At 38.8% G+C, this 16,952-nt stretch overlaps 1 protein-coding gene across 1 annotated transcript in view; it reads left to right on the plus strand.

The window, feature by feature from the left end:
• Window positions 1–16,704, plus strand: part of LOC127418740 (von Willebrand factor A domain-containing protein 5B1-like) — a 62,295-nt gene extending 45,591 nt beyond the window's left edge. Inside the window, exons 16-21 of the mRNA XM_051659508.1 lie at window positions 2,818–2,955; window positions 3,061–3,192; window positions 4,422–4,496; window positions 10,317–10,386; window positions 13,693–13,819; window positions 16,021–16,704. Of these exons, the coding sequence (XP_051515468.1) occupies window positions 2,818–2,955; window positions 3,061–3,192; window positions 4,422–4,496; window positions 10,317–10,386; window positions 13,693–13,819; window positions 16,021–16,704 (1,226 nt within the window). The remainder of the gene's footprint in view (window positions 1–2,817; window positions 2,956–3,060; window positions 3,193–4,421; window positions 4,497–10,316; window positions 10,387–13,692; window positions 13,820–16,020) is intronic.
• The last annotated feature ends 248 nt before the right edge of the window (window positions 16,705–16,952 follow it).

A 16,952-nucleotide genomic window follows, 5' to 3' on the forward strand; every position in this document is an offset into this window, starting at 1 on the left:
GGGATTAGCATAACAGAGATATGGTCTGAGCAGCCGAGGTGGGGGCGGGGTGCAGCCTTGTAAGCACTGTGAATATTTGTGTAAACAAATGTCTAAAGTGTTTGTACCACGGGTTGCGAAATCAACATTCTGGTGGAATTTTGGCAGCACCGATTTCAGATTCGCTTGGTTAAAGTCCCCAGCGACAATGAAAAATCCATCGGGGTGTGCTGTCTTTAATTTACTGATAGCCCCGTAGAGTTCACTTAGTGCTTCCCTTGCATTAGCACCAGGTGGAATGTACACCGCAACAATGAGCATGGTGGTAAACTCTCTGGGTAGGTAGTATGGCCGGCACTTCAGAGTCATAAACTCCACCAGCGAAGAACAGTAGCTTGAGACCACAACAGCATTCCTGCACAATTCGTTGTTTGTGTAAACACACAGACCACCGCCACGAGTCTTACCAACTATCCTGTCGGTGCGATGTGTGGTTAGCCCAGATAGCTGAGTGGCTGCATCCGGAGTGCTGCTGTTGAGCCATGTTTCTGCAAAAATGAGAACACAGCAGTCCCTGACTTTTTAGCTGTAGTTTAAGTAAGTCCATTTTATTGTCGAGGGAGCGAACATTGGAGAGGAGAATGGATGGTAGAGCCGGGCGGTTAGGGTTAGCCTTTAGCCTAATACGGACGTCGGCTCACTTACCGCACTTCCGCTGCCTCGCACACCGTTTCCGGCACCCTCTATCCCGGCCAGCGGCATCAGGCAATACCGCGGTCCCAGGGCCTGGTTCGCGTAGCAGCCCGAGGTCGCGTAGCTCTTCCCGTGGTCCATCGTTTATTTCTCCTGAGTTTTGTTTTCCAATATTCAGCAAATGTTGGCGATGATAGACATGTTCACCAGTGCTTCCGATGCACATCTCTGGTAAAAAGTTTCCCAATTGGCGCAGACTACACATAACACGCACCATATTTGTGGACCCGAAGTGGCCGCTGCGTGCTACCGTGCCACCATTCATTCATCCAACTGCAGGACTTAATTATAAAGAAGACCAAAACACACAAGGGACTCTTATTTTGAAAGGACGCTACGTTACAATGCTCTACTGTATATATATAAGTATTTACCAAATTATGCTTTTCATAGTTTACACATTCACCAGATGAAGGGTTTTGTATATTCAACCAGATGAGGTTTAATGAGCAATGAGGTTTATTATTATTCACAAGATATAAAGTTGGAGACATGTGCTGACTGGGCACATTTCCATATAGCCACATTTTTCTTTGCATGTCCATGCTTTAATGTAGAACACTTGATTTATCTTATAAAAATAACAAAATATGCATTGAAGTATGGATAAAAATATGGATGAATATTGTCAATGATGAAAGATCATTTAGATTTGCAAATTTATCCTCAGGTTATTGTTTTTATTTCACCTCTAGGGACCGCTATTAGACTGTAGAACCAAACTGTTCTAACCTTAGAATACTCCAGCACTGTATTTATTTAATCTCAAGGGACCGCTGTTATACTGTAGAACCAAACCGTTCTAACCTTAGAATACTTCAGCACAGGCCACAGAGGAAAACAGAGGACTAAAAAAAAATAAAATAAAATAAACTATCGGCATAGATTTTTGCAGATAACCGATAGTTCCAAAAGGCTACTATAACGGGTTCAATTAAATGAGGAGGCGGGAGACGGCGTTTCCAACTCAGGAATGTCACTGTTTATTCAACACAAAACAAAAACATGTTTGCATTGAGTGCAACGGTGTAGCTTCCATGACAGCAGGTAACACAAACAGCTTTGGGTGTCTGTCTCACTCTCTCTCCACACTCTAAGATCTGGCCCCTTTTTATTTCCCCCGTCTCTCACTGCAAACACAGAAACAAGCAATTACCAGCAATTCATCTCAGGGGCCGTTTACACGACAATGTTTTCAACTAAAAACGGAAAACTTTTAATGCGTTTTGGCTGTTCGCTTACACGACAACGGCATTTTGGGGCCTGAAAATGCAAACTTTTGAAAAAGGGTTTCAAAGTGCACGTTTTTGAAAACGATGCATTTATCATCTCCATGTAAACATACAAAAATGCGAATTTGTGAAAACGACGACGTCATGCGCACGCGTATTACGTGTTCAGTCTATAGGCATGAACTTCGAGAACTTCGTCCTTACCTCCAGGGCGAACAGACCAACATGAGATCACCAGTTGGAGTCCTTAAAAAGGTGGCGTGCTTTATAGTCCAGGGTCACTTGTAGTGATAAAGCAACCTCATCGTCCATCCAGACAAAATTGCTTGATGCTTTCGCCATCTTCATTGTTTGTGTTCACCGCGCTGTGGAAGAATGCTTATGTGCGCAGACGTGTAGTGTTTCTTTACAAAGTGACATTGCCAACTACTGGCCTGGCATGCATAATACAGCGTTTTTAGTCATTTTCGCAGATCCGTGTAAACGGGGATCATTTCGTCTATAGGCAAAACTTTTCAAAAACGCAAAGGAAAAACATTTCCATTTTTAGTACATCGTTGTCATGTAACCGTACCCTAAGGTGCGAACCCTTACCGCTTACTCTCTTTCCAGATGGATGCTCGACCACGCCCTCACCTCCACAGCTACTTTCAGCACTGATTAATCTTTAAAACCCATATATCAATCTACCTGTAGTAGAAAATGTTCACAAATATATGAAAATTATTAATAAGTGAGTCTGAATTAAAAAAAAAATTGCCTGGAAAGATCATGCAAATTCATTGGTCAAAATTGTTGGGATCCCTGTGCTTGAATGTCTGACTAAGTTCCTTGAATATGTACTTGCTCTCAGGTTCTGGTAGAAGGTACCAGCTCTATGCCATCCACACCAGCAAAGCCTGCAACATCTTGAGCAAATACACAGCGTTTGTACCTATTGATCTGGACAGCAATGAATTTTTACCCACCTGTGTTGAGTACAGCCAACCTGGTATGTAATTCTTGTAATTCTTGGAGAGTGCCAAGGGATGTACAATTTGCTTAGGCACAGAATTAGATTATGGTAATGACTGTGTGTATATTTGTTTTTATCCAGGGGAGAATCAGAAGAGGAGCTCGCACTGCAGTTCTCACTCTGGCAGCAAGAAGAATCATGGTTACTCTGTGGGCCTAGGTCGCTCACAGTCAGGCAGTTTGCCTGTGCAAGATGATGTAGCAGTACCCTGCAGTAAGACTAAACATAAAGTACTATTAGGGTCATTTACATTTGTGAATTTATGGGAAGGAACTTGGATAGGGTGTATTGGGCCAATGATCTTCATATAAAATTACAGAGACTAAGTTGGTCTGAATCCAAGTTCGATTTCACCTCACCCATTGCCCCAACAATTCTGGTTTCACATAGTGCTTTTAAGTCACCTGCAGTACATTTGCATTATCAACATAAATACAACTGTGACAACCAATAGCAGCTGTTTACCACTGTAACTAGGTAACAACATAGTAAAAGAAGGCGCCAAAATTTGAAAGTTTTGTTGGCTTTACTTTTATAGGGGCCAACTGTTGTTTCTTCTTAATCTTCTACTTCTTCTGGTAGGGAATCTATGGCATCTTCTAGAACCGTATTTAAAATTTTGCACGCTCATAGAAGAGAGCCTCAACTTCTGTCATACCAAATATAGCATCTCAATTTCAAACCCTCTAGCTCAAACATTCATGTACATTTTAGCCGATAACTTCGGGTCATGTCGTGTTCATGCTAGGTTTCAATTTCTTTCCTAGTAGATTTTCTGGTCATTAGAACTTGGATCAGATTATCTTGTAGTGATGCCGAAAAGTCTAAATAAGTACTTAAACTTCTTTTGATATACCAAAGTATTTTTGTGCAATGCGTCAACAAATTTAATGTAAAGGACACCACACAGATAGTGGGACTGTATCTTGGCAAGGCTTTGGTGTATTGAAACGAAATTTGGTAATTGTCTTTGATACCGTGTCCTGACAGTACCTGAGCAGTTTGGGGACAGTGACACCTACTGGCTACTTTGGAGCAATTTGGCTTAACATCATGCTGCATCTCTCCATATGCTCTTGTGGGCTTGTTGAATACTATGATTGCCAATTTTTCAAGATCTTTAATTTGAGTTTCGGTCATTCAGAACAGATTGACATACCGTTTTCTGCTACTCCTGCCCCTAACAATGTTGATGGCAAACATGCCAAACAGGAAGTGAGACTGTATCTTGAAGAGACTTTTGTATATTGACACAAAAGTATGAATATATCTTTGTCACAATGTCCTGAGGATATCACACCATTTTGGTTACAGCAAAACTTCGGCCGCTTTGCAAACTGTCCACATTCACAACAACCAAACGAGTTAATCTTGCTTTCAGACTTGGTCAGCATCAAAAGCTACAGTGTTTAAATGCATTTAAAGTCTTCTTTGTTCTACAGATGTTGAGGATGGAGCCCATTCCCCTTGCAAAACACCCTCATCCTCCAGTTGGGAACGATGTAGCTTTACTGAAGGTGAGTCCATTACCAGCTAACTTTTTTTTCTGTCTAGATTTTGTCTTTAGAGTTGATTGTCTCAGTTATTAAAGGAATACTTAACCCAAATACAGTCAAATGAAAATTTACTCACCACTATGTTGTTTCATACCAGTATGACTTTTTTCTCAAAGGAGAAATTTTCAAGCCACTCTTACTATTCACACTTGGCCACATTAATGTGTCATGGCAAGGGATGTAACGGTGTCACGGTTTCACTGTATACCACGATTTTAAAAAGAGACGGTTATGAAACCATTGACATTTATAATTCACGTTATTGCATTCACTGTATTTCTTTAATTTTTTCCCCCTTAAATGCAAATAAAGGAATTAAAGTTTCCATTGTAAATATCAGTTCAATTCAGAGAGAATCGGCTATATTTACACAGCATCATATTCACATTATTCAGCCCCGCCCCTTTTCCGCGCTCCACTCTTCCGAATTTTGTCATCTAACTTCCTGTTTGTATTGAAGCTACTGAGAAGAGTGGATCAAAATGGATTATGTGTGGGAGCACAGAAAGTTTTTTTTTCTTTTTCACCAAGAGTTGATGGTGTGAGTCTACAGCACCCCTTTACTACGTGAAAATGCAAGTGAGGTGATTTTACTGGCACTCTAAATATTCATTTTTTCCAACACCCGCAGAGGTAAATTGGACCTGGCAGACCACATTTAGACAGCTATGACACACTGCACTTTTTCATGATACAAACGTTAAATTTTTATATGTGTAATTGTGCTTAATTTTTTTTCTTCAAATTGTTAATTATTTGTGTTAAAATGTGCAGTTGATATGAAACGTTCAACAGTGACAGCTCTTATTAAATATGCACGTTCATAACATTAAAGCAAACTACAGTTGTACTTTTAAAAATTAATTTGTCACCCTACATTTTTAGAGGCTTAAATGTGATTTAAAATGGTTTAAATCGGAATATAAAATAAAACATACATGTAGATGTGTGTATGTCTGTGTGTATGAATAAATAGGCATATAGTTGCACCCTTCCCCATCCCGGTTCAACACTCAAAAAATCTTCTCACTTTAACAATTACACGATGGGTGAATGACACGAAAAGAAGGCCAGATGTGTCCTACAGAGATATTTTAATGATTTTGTGTTGTCTCTTGGAGTTGAATGAGCACAGTAGAATATCAGTACAACCACAGCATGAAGGTAGGACATTGTGGATTTATGAATGAAGTACTCTTGTTTCAAAATCTCCCCGCTCTGCTTCCAGATGTTATGGCATCCCCTGAACAGCTTAAAATACTCATGATAGATTTTGACAACTCTATAACCGTAAATCCACTTCGCTAGCTAATTACACTTTGACATCAACACCACAGATATCTATAGCGACCAGTAGAACGGAAGTTCCAAGCCAACATTTTCAAGATGGCTGCACGCTAGTTTCTCTGGCGCATAAGGTGAATAAACTTGATCAAATAAATCTCTAAATTGCGAGGTAGGTCTCCTGTTCCACTCAACCGTAACTTAATTTAAAAGCCACACGACCGAACTGCATGGCAGAGACAGACAGGAGACCCCCTGCAAAACTAATTTGCACTTTATTGGGGGGTCTCATTTGGAATCAAATTAAATACGACGTTATTATGCTGTAGTAGGCCTAACGCATATATAGTCAATCTGACATCAAAAGGTCAAATTAACACTCCCCCCTCCCCCGGCCTCTCACTCGCACGTGTGTGTGTGTGTGTGTGTGTGTGTGGTGGGCGTGTGGGCGTGCATGTGTGCATGACAGGACGTGTCATTTGCACTCTTTGTATGGTGTCATTTAATAACCATCGTAGCTCAACAAGATCACACATGGCATGAAATGCGAACACCAGAGAAGTGGTAGGTCTACTGCATCTAAACAGTTTTAAGCTTTTAGAAACGAGCCAGTCAGACATTTGTGGATGCGCGAGACAAACAGCGTGATAGAAATTGTGTTTTTTTTTTTTTTTTTTTTAAATATATCTCAAATGTAAATCTGTATACTGTGTGAAAACAGTAGAAAACTGAGTGGTGTTAATGCTACCATAAAGGGGAGAACAAGATCACAATTTTTTTTTTACCTGTCTTACCATTATTATTATATTCCAAAACAGCATTTAAAAAAAAAAAAAAAAGAAAATTATGTATAATTTTTATACATTTCCCCTGGCATTGTTTATCCTTTATTCACAAGATACACCTAATGGGAAATACCTGGGGGAAAAAAAGTCATATTTTAATAGGCCTATAGGCCTATGTATTATTATTTATAATGTTGCCTGCATTTCAAAAATCAGGTAGGGACTTCATCAGCGAACTAAGATAAAGATTTCAAATGTATTTATTCATCCAGAAAAATGTCCCAGCAACACATCCTGGGCCATTATTCAGTCAGATGACTCGTTGCTGTATTTTTCTAATATTTTTAACAAGGCACCTTAATACCGTGATACTGTTGTATTTTTTGTGAACGATATCGTACTGTGAACATTTCATACCGATACATCCCCAGTAACCGCCAAATGGATACAAATCCGATCTTCAATTCCAACACTATATGCAAATAAAACTTCCAGTTCACTTCCACGATTATGCTAATACCAGGCAGTGAATTTAAAAGATGTGATTTATCATTTGATTTCAAGTGACTCCGTACCGCGTGCAAGTATCTGTGTGCGCATGCTGTGTATTTTTCTCCTCAGGGCTTGTTGTAGTTACGATTTGTCCATGTACGTCATCTGCACTTAATGTCAGTGTTTAGTTTAAATTTCTTCAAAGTTCTGTCTCTCCTACAACGTGCACCTGTTTCTTACTTTGTTATCATTTATAGCGCAACACGAGCCCTATGCAAACAATCTGTAACATCTGTTATTTCTGAGTAAAGTTTACATGTGTGGCTTGAACAGCCAGATGCATTTACACTTGGCCTAGTGGTGGTGACTTTGATTCATTTCAGTGACTCGATTCTTTTGATTCCGTTAACCAAAAAGATTAGTTCAGATTCGTTCATTGATCCGTTCACTGACCATATCTTCAAGTTAGGCCTTTGTGCCTGCAGATGGCGCCAAATTACCTTGTAAGTAATTGCGTTGAACCAAAAGCAGTCACTCAACCAGAATAAGTCTAAGGCTATGTTCAGACTGCAGGCAAATCAGATTTTTTTCAGGCAGATTGTCCACACTATTAATTGCAAGTGATCAAATCAGATTTGCGCATTCAGACATAACCAACCTATCTGCATGGGTTGCTTTGGTAACGACGTAGGTGTACCCACGTGATGATGCTTTCAAAACAGATGCGGGAAAAATGGAGGTGCATCATCTCGCTCTCCAAATAAGCGCTCTGTCCAGTCACGGTGCAGAACAGGAGACTGGTAAATATTGTGATGTTCCGTGCTGCAGTCACCGATTTTTGACGTCATCGTTGTGTGTCGCGTTAAGTGTGACGCAAAAGACCATTTGAAATCCGATTTGAGCAGCCAGAGCGTCCGGACTGAGACACATCTGAAAAAAATCTGATTTCAATCGCATTTGAAACCACCTCCCGATCTGGTTTGAATCAGATTCGGTAAAATCAGATTTCATGTAGTTTTTTGCTGTCCAGACTATCAAAAATTCATCTGGATACAATCTGGATATGCAAAAAATCAGATTTTTAGTGGCAGTCTGAACAAGGCCTAATTATCCTTTATTCAAATTCTAGTAAGAGCCTTCAGCACTGCAGAGCGTTTTAAACATCGTAAGTATTTCCCCACAAATAATAACAAAACATATATATCATACTGTGAACTGCTGAGCATGGCTTTTTATCAAGCTATAAAAATAAGGACAACAGTGCTAGCCTAAAAATAATTATGAGTTTCAATAACATCCGTCAGTGTAATGTGTGGTCATCATTCACTTTTATCCATAATTAATCCGGCTCCTTTTCTTGTTGAGTGAGATTGACGATATGAACGAATGACATGCAGCTCCTCCTCTCGTTCAGCCGGTCAGCATTCATGAAGGCTGATTCATACATGTTGGTCGCGAACGAGTTTATCAGTACATACAGTTCGTTTATGTCACAAACGAAATGCTGAGTTCATTGAAGGAGTGTATTCGTTCAGGTGATCCAACCAATGATATGCTCCTTCACAGCCCCCTCTCAATGCTATTGGCTCACGCTAAAGTCAGTCTTTATAAGCACAACAAAGGAAGACAAATGGAATTTGCATGTCTACAAAAGGAGGAAGACACTTTAAAAATAGAGTTTAAACACCATAACCGTTTTCACCACAAAAGGCAGGTCTTATTTTCCCTATATTTTGTCAAATGCTGGGCTTAATTATTACCAAGACAAATAAAAAGTTTAAGAAAAGCCTAAATATCTTACACTGTGCATAAAAGCACAACATTTCCATCCGTAATTCATGTCATTTTTACACATTCATAAATTGGGGATTATGTTTTGTGCATATCTATAAACTTGTCTTAAGTGCATTTCACCCGTCTCTTTTTGTTGAACGTGATTGACTCACATGCCGAACTTAACGAATGACAAACCTCCATCTTGTTCAGTCTTTCAGCAGATCTTTGTTCACAAGTCATTCGTGAATGAGTTTGCCAGTATATTCACTTCGTTTACAAATCACCTCACATCACGTTCAGACTCAAATGACCGTCTAGTTCAGTGACGGGGCTTATTCGTTCAGCGGGTCAAACCAATGATATTCTCCTTCACAGCACACACTCGAAAGCTATTGGCTCGTACTATAGTCAGTCTTTACAGGCCTGAAAAGCAGCAGAGCTCATTGGCTTCAAAAGGGAGAGACATCAGTGAACGAGTCAGTGTATGGTGGTGAAAGAGAACTATTAATTCACTTAAAAGATTCATTCAAAAAGACAGATTTGTTCACGAACGAAACCTCACTAACTTTACCGAGTTTTGTCTGGTCTCCGGAGGTTAACAGTGATCGGATTGATCTGTCTCGAATCTGTCTTAGAGGTCATTTACACTTGGTCTTCTCGCTATCTGGTCAGTATAAATGCATGAAGTGACCAAGTGTATACCCCCTAAGTCTTCTGAAGCCATATGATAGCTTTATGTGAGAAACAGACCAAAAATTAAGACCTTATTCTTGTAAACTGCTAATTTGAGAACCATTGCAGGGTAAAAGTAAAACTAATCCTTGCAGATCTTGCAGATTGTGCATGTCAAGCAAACACAACGGCATTAGTCACTGAAGTGGCATAATCATATTAATGTTTTTATAGCTAATGAATTTGTAAGTTTGTTGTGACCTTGAGGAACATTGTCAAGTTTGTTGAGTGCTCTTTGCCCTTTGCCGTGGAGCGCAGTGTACACCTATCAGCTACAATATTAAAACCACCTGCCTAATATTGTGTAGGTCCCCCTCTTGCTGCCAAAACAGTGCCAACCTGCATCTCAGAATAGCATTCTGAGATGCTATTCTTCTCACCACAATTGTACAGAGCGGTTATCTGAGTTACCGTAGACTTTGTCTCCTGCAGTTCTGCGGACGGAAATGCCTTGTTGATGAGAGAGGTCAACAGAGAATGGCCAGACTGGTTCAAACTGACAAAGTGTATGGTAACTCAGATAACCGCTCTGCACAATTGTGGTGAGAAGAATATCATCTCAGAATGTTCTGTTTTGGTGGCATGAGGGGGATCTACACAATATTAGGCAGGTGGTTTTAATGTTGTGGCTGATCGGTGGATGTGTTTGAATGTGTACTGGTGCATTGAAACGAGCAGAATGCCAACCTACTGTGTCTGCTCTCTCTTTCAGCCTCTCAAAGGAGTCCGTCTGTGACCTCAGACCACTCACAAAGATCAGTGGAGAGCCTTTTCTCTACCAGGTGGGTGGAGACAGAAAACATGATATAGAAGCCATAGACAACCTGCAAACAACTTCTACAAATCAAGTTATGGAAATACAAACACTGTAATTCACGGAACACAAATGAATATTTCAACAGTTTGTGTTGTTCATGCTCCATTGTTTTACATCATGAGTCACATTTGCATTTTGATTGCTTTTGTTATTCTGTGGGTGCATGTAATGAGTTCAATACTCATAGAGAATAGACCACGACAGATATTCATTATTCATTAAAAAGACTAAAGACATGAGATGTTTACACTGACAGTACGACCACAAAGATGTGCGCAGATATGTAGCTGATTTTATCCTAGAGATTCAGTGAACAAGAAATGCCCGACAGTAATGAATGTCAACGTTGAGCCTCATTTGAATCTGTAGCTTGCCAAGCTACTCATAATTTAAAGTAGTTAAAGGGATAGTTCACCCAAAAATGAAAATTCTATCAATCCTCAATTCTGCTCATCCTCATGTTGTTCCAGACCCCTGTGACTTGGAACATGAAACACAAAAGGAGATGTTTGGTAATATGTTAGGCTCAGTGATGGGGTGGGGACGTTCTTGTTCTAGAAAACATTTGATTGGTCAAAATTAATGCAGTATATTGTGAGTCATACATTTTTCTGGGTCTTTTTAGCTGGAAAAGAGAGACTGCAGATTTTAAATGCTTATATCTTCTGAAAACTAATTTTGTCATCATATAGAAGTACACTAGCATATAGATGGACTTAAAGCTAATAGATATGGACTAAAAGCAGCAAAACTTTAAGTTTGATTTCACACTTTAAGGGGGAATATCTTTTTAAAATGTATAATTTTTTTCAACAATTATAGGATTTAAAAAATGGAAAAGGAAGCTTGTTACTGGAAAATCTATGCTAATGAAGCTAGCTCAATTGTTGTCATGCTAATGATAAATGCAGTCAAGTTTTATATTTATGTGAAGTATATAACTGCTTTCTTACAATTAATCAGTGTGAGTCAATGTGACAAATACCCTTTAACAACGAGTGTGCTTTGTTCTGTTGACGTAAAAATTCAATAATTTGCCCTTTAAAAAAAAAAAAAGAAAAATAGCCTGAATGCTTTGCGTTTAAGTAAACTCATGACGTGATGGGCACTCCAGCTTAACCCTTGTGCATCAATTTAAAAAAGTTACTCAGAGGTCCTTAGAGGACAAAAATGTCCATGTCAAAAAACTGCCATAATATTATATATTGATATTATTTTCCACTTTCAATGAGTAAATATTTTTAACCAACATCAGTCCTGATCAGAACTACCAAATGTTCATTCATTTCCAGGATTTTAACCCTTTAAATGCCAGTTTGTTTATATAATTCAATTGAGGTTGAAATATCAAAATTCCCCCAAAAATACACACCTTTGGCAAAATTTATGCCGTTGGCATTAACACAGCCAAAATGATCGAAAAAACAAAAATGAAAGACAAAAATGTCCCGAAGGTCGCACAAGGGTTAAAGTAGTACAAAAACTGGATATTAGCCACACACACTTTGTTTCAGTTATAATTAGAGTTTGTGGCATTCAGAAATTATAACTTGTCTAAGCCTTGCCCTTCCTGTGACCACTGCTGTCATGTCTTTGAACAAGACAACAAACTCCCATCTTAACCATGCATAATAATGCAAATTCTGTCATTATGTTCCACTAAATCCGCATGACTTTATCTCTTCCGGTAAACACAAAAGGTGAGTTTAAAGTCTTCACAGTGCTTATTTGCCATGTGATGCATGTGAATAGTGATTCTGGTCTGTCATGCTCGTAAAAGGAAAAAACACCATAAAATGACAGTAAATGTAATTGACAATACTCCTGCATTATATGCTACGAAGTTGAACAGGATGAAATTTATGTGGTTATTCACTCTCAAATGAAATCAAATCATTGGTAAAGCACTGAAATGCAATATGACAACTTCGATAACATCAAACCTCATTGGTTCTCATTGTGTTTTGTGGCCAATCGTCATGATGTCTTGTCCCAAAAAACAATGAGGTTTGACATTATTGATGTAGCCACCATATTTGATTTTTGCACTTCATTAGTGATTTAATTTGAGTGTGAATACTTGTAACGATTTACTGATTTTAGTCTGTTCATCTCACAAAGTTATCGTATATCTTCAGAAGACTTGGAATATAGTGCATGAGTCGTATCGATTACTTTTAACCCTCCTATGGACTTTGGTCATTTTTGACCGGAATCATTTTTGCCGATTTAATAAAAATGGTTTCCTTTTATCTGAGCGGTACAAGTCTAGATGACTTTTCCTCTACTTGCAATCTGAACATACCAAAACAAAAAACAAAAAACAAAAAAAAATGTTGGGCATGATTCGATAAGTCTAAGTGGTCGTAACCCCCCCCAAAAAGACACCTTTGAAAATAAATGGGAAAGACCAACAAAGAGCAATATTTATTATTTGCCAAATACAGTCAATAAATCAACCACAATGCAGAAAAAACACACACAGAAATAAAGGGTGAGACTATAAAACATCCAGTGTGCAAAACAGACACACACACACTTACTCACACATAAAAATTAACTGGTCAGTCTTTAACACAAAGCGTTTTGTTTTTTGTCAAATAAAACCAATAAATCAGCTACAATGCTAAACACACACTCAGAAAAGTGAAGAAACACACCCACAATGCAGAGCACGCATGCACACACACACACACACACACACAGAAACAAAGGTGTGTGGACTGGCTCTCAAGAGACATTAAAACCAGCATGGTGTGCAAAAAAATCCATCTGCAAGGTACATGCACATTTTTACTATAGAAAGGGCTCATTTATGAAGACCATAGGAGGGTTAATGTGGTTTTATGCATTTTCGAACTTGATATTATGTCATTATATGTCAAATAAACTTTGTGAAGTCTTTTTCCAATTCACTTTTTGTGGTGAGCTATTCCTTAAACTAGCATAACGAACCAGCTCTACCAGCATAAACTAGCCTTAAACTGGTTCTGTCAACAGGGACTGTAGCAACACGACACACTAGACACCAAAATAAACACTTCCCCTCGCCTGTCTGGAATCTCTTTCACAGCTCTCCCTCTAGCTGTCACTTCAGCTAAAGTAATGACATAAATGTGAGGAGCAGTGCTCTCGAGGAGGCGTGCACATTTTTCAAATAAATGAAGGGCCAGATATCACAAAGAAAAAAAAAGCACATTAGACGTGTCTTTGCATTTAATGAAGACATTGAGGCACCAGAGTTAAAGATGATGTTTCTTTTTGCCTCTAGCAAGCTGAGTCTGACCAGGACACGTCTCCTGACGAAAGCTGCCAGAGGATTCATGAGTCGAACGCAAAGCAAAATCAGCAACTCGATGGGAGAAAGCGAAAATGACAACAAAGACTACATCTCTCTGGTTTCTATTGACATTTTCTGCTTTCAAAATGTTGATGCTTTTTGGTAGTGCTTCTCAACTGGTGGGTCGTGACACAGAAGGAGGTCGCAAGTCTGTTCTGATAGGGTCACAAACAGCAAGAAAAAACATTGTCTAATGTAAATATTAAAATGAAACTAACTGTGTAATTGTGCATAGTTAGGATAAAGTAAAATAACTGGATACAAATACATTTTTAAAAGGGAGGAGAAAACACTTTCAGTATATATTTTGTTGATGTCAGTGGCCGTGCATCCAATCCAACCGTACTGTACTTGGTAGAAGCTAGTTAAATTAGTCAGATGCTAAGACGGACAGGTTGCTTTACATGCTCTCATACTTCAAACCTATGAAAAAACCTCCACTAGATAAAAAATAAATAATATATGCCCCAAACTGTTATATACGAGAACATTTGCACTGAAGATAAACAAGGTTTGTGCAGACTACAATTTGATTGATGCAATGAATTGTGATTATACATTTAGAAACCAAATTGTCAGTTTTCTATTCAGCCTAAATTATTGCATATTGTTGAGCCTATGCAGTTAATTGTAATACTAATACATTTCAATGTTTCATTTTAAGGCAGTGTTCTGAGTTCAGTGAACAGCATTTGTGGCATAATGTTGATTTCCACAAAAAATTATTTCAACTCGTCTCTCATTTATTTAAAAAAAAAAAAAAGAAAGAAAAAAGAAGAAAAAATCGTAGGCAGTGTAAGGCACTTAAAATGTGAATGGGCCAGTCCATAAGCACTAAAATACACACCGTTTCAAAAGTATAACCACGAGATATAAACATTATATGTTTTAACTATTTTAGTGTGATAAAATCACTTACTAACCATATCTGTGTGAAGTTATATCCAATATTACAACTTTGTGGCCATGACAACAAAAGCCTGTACGGTAATCCCGATATTGGAGATAACAATAATATTTATTTATATAGTGCCTTTCAAGGACCCAAGGATGCTTCACAAAGCATAGACAAAATGTAGAAACAAACATATAAAGTAAATTCAAACATGTGAGCAAGCATGCATGACTGAAACACAAACATGAAACATGAATAATACAGAGACAACAGCATTGCAGGGATCTGTTGAAAAGCACAGTGTTAATAAATGTGCTCTTTAAAGATCATTAGAAATGTAATTTCATGGAAATTTTGGTGCAGCAATGCTGAAAGCCCTACCTCCAAAAGTAGACAGTTTTTGCTGATTAAACAGATAAGGTTAGTAAATGATTTTATCACACTAAAATCATGTTAACACCTAAAATATTTACCTCTTGTGGCTATACTTTTGAAAAGTTGTGTATTTTAGCAGTTATGGACTAGCCCCACTTCCATTGTAAGTGCCTTACTGTAAACGCATGTTTTTTAATAAATGAAGGATGAGTTGAAATTATTATTGTGTTAAATTAACAATATGCCACAAATGCTGTTGATTGAGCTTAACTTGTATTAAACCCAGAACATTACTTTAAAGTCATTTTTGTTAACTTTTGAATGATAAAACTTTGGTACGGTGTTGGCTTGTCATTTGATGTCCAGTGTAAAATCTAGGTCTTTAGTTTAGAACCACTTTTTTGGGGTTGTTCAGAAGCAGTTTAAAAGCCTACCACTACAAAATAATGATGTCACTGTGTGTTTTGCATCCATTTGCCTCACAAGCTTTGAATAGCTGATCAATACTCGCCTTGCAGGAAAAAGCTCTTTACGTATAGTGATTACGGTAACAGGTCATTTAACAAGCATAAATGTAGATCAATATCTCATAATCAGTAAGTCTAGTTACTTTAAATAAGATGTTGTATTTGAACAGAATTATAACTTTTGGGGTTATGGGACTTTCACTCATTATGTTCAAGTATTTTTGTAGTAAATGTTCATTGAACTGGGCCAATTGATCCAAACGTTCATTTGTGGTGTCAATGTAATTGACATTATAGATGCAGCTTAAAGACCTTAAAGGAATTCTTTACCGAGAAATGGAAGTTCTGTCATCATTTACTGACTTTATGTCATTCCAGTAGTCCACCATATTTATTTAACACAAAAGTGAATGACATGTCACTTTGTTTATTGATTTTAGCAGTTAAACAGAAAAAGATTTTAGCAGTAAATAGAAAAAGCATTGAAAGATATTTGGTTTCCTGCTCTACTCCCTTTTCCAGGTGTCATTGCAGCTGTCCTGTGGGGCATTCATGTTGGACAGTGCCTTGTGTGACGCTATCAACGTGCCCATGGACAAGCTGAAGTGGACGTCACCCTTCAGTAGTCACAGAATCAGCCTAACCCACCTATCCCACTCCAGCTCTCGCCGTTCAGAGAGCTTGGAGGTCCATCGCGGCGCTTCTGCTCCACCCAAAGACTCACACCTGAACTCTGAATTTGAGGAGCTTGTTTCTCGCCCATCTTTATCCTCCACGCCAGCCGAAAGTCCTCGAATGGGGGATGAGCTCTCGTCGTTAGCAGGCTTCTCTTCAATGTCAACCGAGGCCCCACCGTCGGCCATTAATTCTTTGCATGACAGCGAACGAGGGTCGGAGTCAAAGATTGCAAAATCTCCCTTGCCGGGCTTCCCAGGGAGCCTGCAAAAGGCCATGCAAGACCTCGAGGGCATGGTGTGGGCCACAGCAGTAGCTCTGGCCTGGCTGGAACACAGCTCAGCCAGTTATTTCATCGAATGGGAGCTGATCGCAGCCAAGGCGAGCATGTGGCTTGACGAACAGATTATCCCAGAAGGACGAGACCTACCATCGGTCAAAGCCGCAGCCAATCAACTCTTCATCATTCTGAGACACTGGGACGAGAACCTACAACTCAACATGCTCTGTTATAACCCGAACAGTGTGTGAGTTCTGATAAGATCCAGACGGAATCTGTGCGCACAGAACTCAGCAGAAAGCTCAGCTGATTTCCGCAGAAATGCAACATGTCATTCACAAAAGTTCTACACTTCCTCCATCCCTTGCATGTTTGCTTTTAAATATTGTGGCTAATTTAGGTATGCTTTCAGCTACCAATAAAGGTGCTTGCATATGACTTGCGTTGGGGCATCAATGCACCGCTTTGATCTCTACAGGAAAAGCATTGCAGAGAACTT

Source organism: Myxocyprinus asiaticus, chromosome 28 (genome assembly GCF_019703515.2).
Source record: "Myxocyprinus asiaticus isolate MX2 ecotype Aquarium Trade chromosome 28, UBuf_Myxa_2, whole genome shotgun sequence".
Taxonomy (NCBI): Eukaryota; Metazoa; Chordata; class Actinopteri; order Cypriniformes; family Catostomidae; genus Myxocyprinus; species Myxocyprinus asiaticus.